The 9,929-nt window shown below is 42.2% G+C and overlaps 1 protein-coding gene across 1 annotated transcript; it reads left to right on the top strand.

Annotated features, from left to right (window-relative positions):
* Positions 1-4,789: 4,789 nt before the first annotated feature.
* LOC311487961 (NXPE family member 3-like) lies at positions 4,790-9,695 on the top strand. Its single transcript, XM_084544439.1, has 5 exons — positions 4,790-4,931; positions 5,778-6,565; positions 8,532-8,599; positions 8,685-8,909; positions 8,984-9,695. Exons 1-5 carry the CDS (start codon positions 4,839-4,841, stop codon positions 9,544-9,546), a joined length of 1,737 nt encoding a protein of 578 aa, XP_084400565.1. The 5' UTR covers positions 4,790-4,838; the 3' UTR covers positions 9,547-9,695.
* The last annotated feature ends 234 nt before the right edge of the window (positions 9,696-9,929 follow it).

The following is a 9,929-nucleotide window of genomic DNA, read 5'->3' as shown; positions in this document are numbered from 1 at the left end:
TGGTAAAAGCTAAATGGTCTTGCTTTTATAGCGCTTTTCTACCTATTGGTACTCAAAGCACTTTACAGTCACAGACACATCTACCCATTCGCTCAAACAAGCACACACACATTCACACGCCAGTGCCACGCACTGGGAGCAACTGGGGGTGCAGTGTCTTGCTCAAGGACACTTGGGCATGTGGCACATTCCAGGGATCGAACCACTAACCCTCTGGTTCGTGGACAACCCGCTCTACCTACTGACCCAAAGCTATTTTCATGATCGGGTCATTTCTCAGTTGTTGTGAACCACAATTAAAATTTATTAATAGACATTTTTCATGGCAGACACTGATTTGTAGAGGGGTAAACACCGGTGAGGCAAATTGTTTTAACAGTGGTTCAATTCTATTAAGAATTTCCACGACAATGCACAATACATGGATCCTGGAGTTAGCGCAACTAAATACAGCTCTGACTTTTTAATATCACTTACACTTCTGCTGTTCCTGCCCTCAAAATACTAAATCTCTCAGGATCCCCCACAGTAAGCAATAGTGGGAGATGTACTTAGATCCTTTATTTTAAAAGAAGCACTGCTACAGTAAAAGTACTTAAGTACAAAAGTATTAACATCAAAATGCACTTAAAGTATCTAAAATAAAATACCATTCGTGCAGAATGGCAAATTACTCATATGGATTATAATATATAGTATATGTATTTTAATTTTAATGTTGCCACTTAAGCAAGTATTTTTATTTTTTTTTATTTTTTTTTAAATGGATCATCAGAAAGTCCTGTGCCAGAACTGACAGCTAGACTTACCTGGATCTGCGCATAATTCTCCTCAACTCTTCACTGAAACCCCAGGAGCAGCAGCTCCAAATAACGATGCCATGAGCACCATCTTTCACTGTGAGTATTTTTGGACAAAATGTTAAATCTTGGTATAATCAGACCTTTTAGTTTTATCATCACAAAAACAGCTGCTATAACAGGGGCTTATTTTTACATCGATGTCCTAACAGTCTACCCACGAGGGGGTGATATAAAACTGAAACCCCCTTTACCCTATTAGTGATGGGCAGTCCGAAGAGGAGTCGACTCTTTGGGCTCCCGAACGGCTCTTTATTTATTATCATTTACAGAGTAATATAACACTGCAATAAGTTCTGTACAAGGAAATACAGAACCAAACCCCCTAAACAAACAAATGTCCTTGTGTTTCATTTTGCAGTGAAGACACTCCCAATTTCAAGGCCACAGCCTCTATTGCCCTCTCTCTGATTTCACATAATCTTACGATCCTAAATCCTCACATATTATTGGCCACATGCCGTGCCCATCAAAACAAATTTCCACCCCCGTCCTCACCCAGCAGAGATAAACGAGCAAAAGGCAAACCAAAAACCAAAAAACAAAACAGTTGGGAGCAGGCTCTCACTGGATGGGAATCGGCTCTTCTGATTCACTACCCAGCATCGGCTCTTAAAGTCGGCTCTTTTGCGCATGACACATCACTAATTCCTATTACAGCCACTACTCCGTGGATTGCTTCCCAGTCCGTCTCCTCTTCACCGTCCAGCAGCTACCACATTCTAATCCGTGAGTAAGATAGCAGTACCCGACCAAACCATCATCAGCTACATTGGTTAGCCTACAGAGGTATTTATTGCAGAGTTGATTCTATAAAAGCTTACTAATCTTCTCCCATCTATTGATTATTATTTCCTGCCGTGTCTTTGTTGTTTGTTGTGGTGCCAACCAGTGTTGGGCACGTTACTTTTAAAAAGTAATTAGTTATAGTTATTAGTTACTTCTCCCAAAAGGTAACTAAGTTAGTAACTGAATTACTCCACTATAAAAGTAACTCGTTAACTACTAGCGACTCGTGAATCTCTGCTTAACCGAGAGCAGGGAGTCAACAGCCACTCACTCAGTCAGCAGAGAAACTTAACCGACTCAGGGATCCACGAGTCGTGAATCCCTGCTTAACCAAAAGCAGGGATAAGTTTAGTTTCTCTGCCGAGTGAGTGGGTGAGTGAAGCGCCATTCTCATCTCAGAGAAAACACAAATGCTCTTAATCTGTTGTCGCCTACAGCCAGTCTAAACACAAAAAAGAAAAAAACTGACCATATTTTAAAATTTAGACCATTAATCACAGACAAGAATGTCTGTTGTCTTCCAGACTGTGAGCAACGTTATGATACTGAATCTCACTGGAGCCTATTGTGAGTGAATTAATAGCCTACTCTGCATCCACTCCACATACATTTTAGACCATAAAGAAATAAAATATTCTTTCGTAGTGGTGACCCTGTCCTCATTCTTTTTATTTTTTTTATTTTTTGCCCAGCCTAATTTTGGGTTTTAGGTTTAGGCTTATGTAAGCTACTTGATATGATTTTCATGTTTACATGATCACAATGAACTGATAAATGGCAATAATGGCAACTGTAATAATCCGTTCTTATGTGTTTACTATGCTTTATTATGTCACGTTTGAATGTACTGGAAATACTTTCTTTCGCAATCGGGCCATTTTGGGTCAAGTGACTCAAGTGAATCGCACAGCCCAGCTCATATCAGTGAGTGACTCAGAATGATCCGAATCCCTTAAAAGAGCCGGATTTACACTTCTAGTGACTATACTTCCACCTTGAAAACGGCAACTTTGCTCCGAACTCTCCATTGCAGCATATATACACGGACGTAATTTTTTTTTGGGGGGGCACAGGGGACATGTCCCCTGCACTTTTTCAAAAGGTCGTTTTGGTCCCCTGCACTTTTTACCGTCCAAAAACAATGTTACGCTCATATAGTAAACAGAGACGCGTCAAGCACTAGGACCAAGCGGAAAACGGCCGCTCAAGCTGAAGCCTGGTTACCTTAGTTTAGACCCGCCCACAAGCTCCTCGATTGGCTCTGCTGTTTCTTGTGTGATTGGCCGTCCCCACTGTCACTCCACCTTGCTGTCACACCCGTCTGCGAGTCTGCGGTCAGGAGTCCTTGTTAACCTGCTACTGTAAATTGGGTGTTTGTTCTGCCTGTGTCACGTCAGCTAGAAGGATTGTAATATCAGAGGTTTCATTTACATTAACGTTTGAATCATCGGTGTCCATGTGCGTATGTGCGTGCCGACATTTTATTCAATTTCTCCCCACCTGTGATGCTAGTTTGACCTGCCCACCACTGGGTGGTGCTTTATTGTTCAATTCTGAAGAAGCTACTCGGATGAGTGGTGAAACGTCTTCTCAAAGAACTCTACAAGTCCAGTTGCCTTTTTTTTAACCTTTGTTGGATATACCATGACCTGGATGACTGAGAACCTTCACAGACATTTATGTATGGTGTTGAATGCCTGTACATTGCTGCTGCAACAGAGAAATTTCCCAGTTTGGAATGAATAATAAAACCCATCTATCTATCTATCTATCTATCTATCTATCTATCTATCTATCTAACTATCTATCTAAAAAACTAGAAGAACTACTAGAAAACACAGTGAACTGAAAGATTAGAGTTTTATTAAAAATACTTGTGTCACCCCCACTTCTGAAATCAAAATTTCGTCCTTGCATATATATATACAAAACCATGATTTAAACTGTAAGGTTAGCTGACAGATTGATCAACCGACAGTTCTGATAGATTAATCTTGTTAAGCAGAAATTGTTAAAGCAAATTCACTGATTATAACTAGATCTATATATTTAAATTTGAGTTAAAGAATATTTTTTTGCTTCTACTAAAATTTTATATGAAAATGATATATATTGTTATGCCCAGTCTAGGGGTGTGAAGGACACAACATGATTTAAGGCCCCCATCAACCTCAAGTCCCAAGTAGCCACCAAGACACGACTGAATCAAATGTAAAGAAAGAATTTATTTACAGAAAATGAAATTGCTTAATAATGAGTGGATGGTATCTTCGGGGTGGACTAGGCCAAAATAACAAACAAAACAACCCTACCTAGAAACAACTACATATTAGATTAGATTCAGCTTTATTGTCATTGCATATAACACAGGTACATACACAATGAAATGCAGTTTTGAGAGAGGTGCAAATAGCAAGAATTGCAATTAACCCAATCTTAGGGAACGAGTTAGGACTATTGTATCAAGTAAGTAAGTATTTTCCAATAACAGTATATGTAAAAATACAACTCTAATACTCAGTATATGCAGTATAATGCACTACCACGTCAACAATGCCAATTTTAATAGCAAATCCGCTGTATTAGAATGCATTAGATAGCTCATTGCTTTTAGTAAAATGTTCGTAGAGCAGCTGTGGAATGGGTTTTTGGTAGGACGAGCAGATTAGATAGAAAATATGAAAGGTTTTCTGCAACACTGCCAGCGTCTGTCCAATAATATCTTGTTCAGACAGATATCCTTCAGTCTATTTGCTGTCTCCGTTAATTTTGATATGACAGCAGCACAGACGCAGAGCGAATTATACACTGAAATGCATAGATTTAATTAAGTGGATGGAGTTTGCTCACTACAGCTTCACCACATAGACAAACCATTTCTTTGTCGCAGTGATTTAGGTTTGTTCAACACATTGCCATATGATCTCAATCGTCACACATTTTGTAATGTAACCTGTTTAAATATTATTATTTATATTCAACAGAGACTTAACTACTTATACACATGTATTTGGGACCAAACCTTATTCAGAGTATCAGCATTATCTCATGTCATCTCAAATGATTCTCCACAAACATCAACAGAAGCTTCTTGATGACAGTGTTTATGGACGCAGATGAAAAGACGGCATCATCATCATCGCAGTGACGGCAGAGTGTGAGACAGGACCTGATCAGAAGGAGGTCACCATGTACCGAAATCTGTCCAAATATACCCTCATCTTCCTCTTCCTAGCACTGTCTGTCCTCATCTTCCTGCTGAGCAACATCCAGACTGTAAAGGTGAGGAGAGAAGTGGGGTTAAATGAATTTATCTTCCCCAGTGGGAACTGGTTAGACTGTGTGTTATGTACAGTATCTCTGGACCAATGTTGCACATTATCAGCGGAGTTATAGTCCGAATGTATTGTACACAAGTTAAAAGTTTATAGCCAGTCTTTCTGTGTGTTTAAGTCAACATCTGTAGATGGGCTGACAGCACAGACAAAGCACCAAGCATTGGGAGTGCCAAATGAGCAAACAATGTGTAGATCTGTTTTATGCTTCTTATCCACTGGACGTCACATTGTTCTCTCCTTTCAGCCATATGTGTGGTTCCCAGGCACGGGCCCTGAAAGCATAAACCATGTGTATTGATTGTGAGAAAAACTTACATTACAGTGCTTTACAAATATATCCTACATGAAAGTAGGAAAATTGCTCCAAAGTGCTCCAAACAATGATAGGAAATCTGCAATTTTTGACAAGATTGCCTCACTCAAGAGGACAAAAACGCAAGTGTCCCTGGGTAACCATCCAGGAAGAGTTACTAAAACAAACACAGTTGCATGATGGAAAAATACACAAAAAGAATAAACAAATATTAAATTAATATCAAAGCAACAGAAGCCAAATTATTTAGTATTTTAGCCATAGTTTTGGTGTAATTCCAAACACACTGGATCCTAAATTTCTCACAATGCAACCCATATGCTCTCAGTCTGATAAAAATCCTGTTGAAACATGCAGCTCCACCCCTGATCAGGATTGTTCACACATAAAATAGTTTTCATTCTGTTTGCATTACTCATTAGTCCATAGTGTGCCAACCACTCTACTCTTTACTAATCTTTCTTTCTTTCTCTTTAGAACTGGAACTCCCACATGATTTCAGCGCTCTACCAGCTGCAGAACAGGACCCAGTCGTCCTTCATCTCAGAGAACCTCCCTACTTTTCATCAAAACCACACTGTGCCCTTCTGTGCCCATCTGGACCAGAAACTCTCTCCTGAAGATGAACTGGAAGAGCGCTACCTGTTGGAGTCTATCGCCTGGCCTTTGCCCCCGCCTCACTCTACACCTACCACCCTCCGTAACACTAGTGACCCCGTGCACAGCCTCTTCACCATCCTTCCCAGCCAGGGAGTTAGAGAGTGGCACGTTGGGGACCAGCTGGAGGCCCTTGTCCAAATGCATGACTTCGATGGTCTTCCCAAGCGCTACGGCGGGGACTTTATCTTGGCCAGGCTGCACTCTCCGGAACTGCAAGCTGGTGTGGCAGGCACGGTGGTGGACCACAGGAATGGATCTTATTCCGCCCTGTTCCCGCTCCTCTGGGTGGGGTCAGCGCAGGTTGAGATAACACTGGTGCACTCCAGCGAGGCCGTTGCTGTGCTGCGGCGGCTGAGGGAGAAACGGCCTGATCGGGTGTATTTCAAGAGCCTGTTCCGCTTGGGCCTCTTGTCGGAAACTACTGTGTGCAACACGCGCTTGCCCCCTGGCCAGCAGCCCCTGTGCAACTACACAGACCTTTACACAGGCGAACCCTGGTACTGCTATAAGCCCAAGAATCTGAGCTGTGACACCAGAATCAACCACGCCATGGGAGGCTACACAACAAACCTCATCACCAAGAAGGAAGCACTGCTCTTCCAAAAGTTTGTAGAGTTAACTCATCCCATAGCTCATTCTTTGTTTATTCTGAATATATACCAGCCAGCACATTAGTAATGAAATCATCATTGTTATTCACATCAATGGTTGGTGGTTTAAATGTTGTGGCAGAATTGTGTATAGATGGACACCGTCAACAGTTCCTCTAACCCCCTTAAAATTATTCCCAAATATAGTGGAAGTGAGCGTTGTGTTCTTGTGCTTGTAACGTATTTTGCAACCAGGGTCAGTGCAGTAATGAACGTGTGGTAGAGGCGTAGTGACGATGTCCTGCCACCAGTTGTGACCCCTTCAGCCCAGGAGCCACATGATTTTTGGTGTTTTGGGCCCTTACTGGATAGTCAACAGTGGAGAGAGGCAGGAATTAATGAGGCAAGAGCTTGCACAAAGGCTGCAAGCTGCAATTAACCCTGTGCCACTGCAGTGAGGACTAGAGTCTCACTTTATGGGGCACCATGTAAGCTATAAGGACACCGCAAGCTGCCACAATCTGGACTCACTCATAGCTTTACTCATCTTGGTATTATTGGCCAGGCATATCTCCAGCTCTATTCACTGATGCACAGACAGTAGTTGCAAGTATTTTCACCAGCCATGTAAGATGTCGGCATTTCTGATATACCTTTAACGTCTAGGTAACTGTCATGTCCTCCATCTTTCTATATCATCTATGGTCTTAGGGAGACCAGCTTTCTTATGTAAAGAACTGTCGAAGAAAAGTGTGAGGTACTGGGCAGGGCCAGTTGTAGCCTGTACCTCTTTACTTCAACACGTAATCTGGGTTCTTGGAGTCTATTGGTATCTGGAATATCTTCAAAGTCGAGAAGTTTATTCTTAAAAAGATACAAACTCGAGTCTGATTATTGGTGCCATGCGAGTTCAGACTGATTTCATGGTGTCACGCATCTGTTTTTATAGTGTGTGGTGCCTCATTAACATATGGGACTGGACACAGCCCTTTATCAAAAAATAAGGTACTTTTGCTCTGGAAACAACCGTGTCTTCTTGTGTCAGGTTTGCTCTCCCGACTGACAATAATTGTGTCCAAACACAGACCTTATTTCATCCATCATTTGTCACAATTATGTCCACTCCTAATCTCATGTACATTTTTAAAAAAGGATTCCATATATGGTCTGGTTGGTTCTGTATATTGCTCATATATATCAATTAGATGTCAATTAGACGTTCCAGATGTCAGTTAAATGTCAATTAGATGTCAGGAGACTCTGTCCATTTCCCTGTTATATGAATAAATGTTCAAATATCATAAGCAAAGCTGGGATAGGCTCCAGCAGACCCACGCGACCCTTAACAAAAATAAGCAGTTACAGAAGATGAATGAATGAATGAATGAATATCATAAACAAGAGGTTAAACAATTTTCAAAAACTTTCACCAGGCAGTACTTTCACTTCTGATTTCTCTCAACAGAACGTAGTCCACAAATAGAACATTAATCCACCCCTTTTACTGAATTATTCAGCGGGCGGCAAGGTGATGAAGTGGTTAGCACTGATGCCTCACAGCGAGAAGGTCCCGGGTTCGAATCCATGGGCTGACTGGGCCTTTCTGTGTGGAGTTTGCATGTTTTCCCTGTGTCTGTGTGGGTTCTCTCCGATTCTCCGGCTTCCTCCCACCATCCAAAGAGATGCTCATTTGGTTAACTGGTGATTCTAAATTGGCTGTAGGTGTGCATGTGAGTGTGAATGGTTGTCTGTCTCTCTGTGTTGGCCCTGCGATAGACTGGCGATAGACTGGCGACCTGTCCAGGGTGTACCCCCGGGACAGCTGGGATAGGCTCCAGCAGACCCCCGCGACCCTTAGCAGAGTACAGAAGATGAATGAATGAATGAATTATTCAGCGGGGAAGTCTAAATAATTGAGACAGTAGGTAAAGATGTCCTTTACTGGAACAGTGAACAATATGTTGCATTTTTTTTGTCTTAGTCGTGTCAACATCAAAGTTCACATACACGCTTCAGGACCCGACAGAATCAATGTGCTGCCACAGAAAGGTAGGGTATACCTGCAGAGTGACATTTGTAGTTTGTGCATTCTTTGAGTTATTCCAGTCAACTCATTTGTCTCGTCTTGTATCAGATACAGAAGTAGTGGAAGAAAGAAGCACCATGAAACCAGAACCGAACAACTTAGCACCATCTGGATATTACTATGAAGACTCGTGGAGGCCGTTAGCTGGCGTTACGATGCGTCAGTTTAATCAGTCATCTTCCATCACTCAGTGTTTGAAGAACAAAGTGATCCACATGTACGGAGACTCCACTGTCCGCCAGTGGTTTGAGTACCTCATTGCTTCTGTACCAGGTGAGTGTTTTTGTCTCATCCTGAATGACTCTTTTCCGTTCCATTTTAACTTTAATTTATTGTATCTTATCCAGAATTAAAGGAGTTCAACTTGCACAGTCCTAAAAATGTCGGGCCATTCATGGCGATAAACATCACCCATAATATTCTCTTGAAGTACCGCTGTCATGGCCCTCCCATCCGCATCTTCCCTGTTGTGTCCAGTGAGTTGCGGTACATTTCAAACGAGCTGGACGGCCTCTCAGGGGGCCCCAACACCGTGGTGGTCCTCAGCATCTGGGCCCACTTCAGCACCTTTCCAGTGGAAGTATACATACGGCGGCTTCGCCACATTCGACAGGCGCTGGTGAGGCTCCTGCACCGAGCGCCGGGGACCCTCGTAGTGATCCGATCAGCCAATGTCCAAGCCGTGGGCCAGTGGTCGAGTCTCTACAACAACGACTGGTACTCGCTGCAGATTGACATGGTGCTCAAAACCATGTTCAAGGGACTGAACGTTCTGGTGGTGGACGCCTGGCAGATGTGTTTGGCACACCACCTCCCTCATAACTTGCATCCTCCTCCAGTCATTGTCAAGAACATGATAGACATGCTTTTGTCTTACATTTGCCCGGAGAACAAGAACAGACAAAATTAGAAATGCAGCAATGATAGTGGGTTTGTTGTTGAAGGTAACTGGGGACTTTATTGTGTGAATCAGTCAAGACACTCTCCAGACTTTAATGCTCATCTCTGTTCTATATAACTTTATTTTGTTCTGGCAATGCCAAATATTTTGGTGCTGCTCAGCTTTTATTGTTACCAAAGTCTTTTGTGTGTTTGTATGTGTGTGTGTGTGGATGTGTGGGTGTGAGGAGCATTTTTCATTTTATTTTTCTGTCAAAGCTGAAGACTCCCAGTGTCCAGGTGTCAAAGATTTCTCTCAGGCCTTGGGCTGTTCTCTGTTAAAATATATATGTGTTTCGTCCTGAACCAAATTCATTGTTAATGTGGAGCAGCACTTCAAGTACAGCTTTCTGT

This window comes from Chelon labrosus (assembly GCF_963514085.1).
Source record: "Chelon labrosus genome assembly, chromosome: 5".
In the NCBI taxonomy this organism is placed as follows: Eukaryota; Metazoa; Chordata; class Actinopteri; order Mugiliformes; family Mugilidae; genus Chelon; species Chelon labrosus.
The sequence above is the reverse complement of the archived record's forward strand: the minus strand, read 5'-3'. Positions and strand labels throughout refer to the sequence as shown.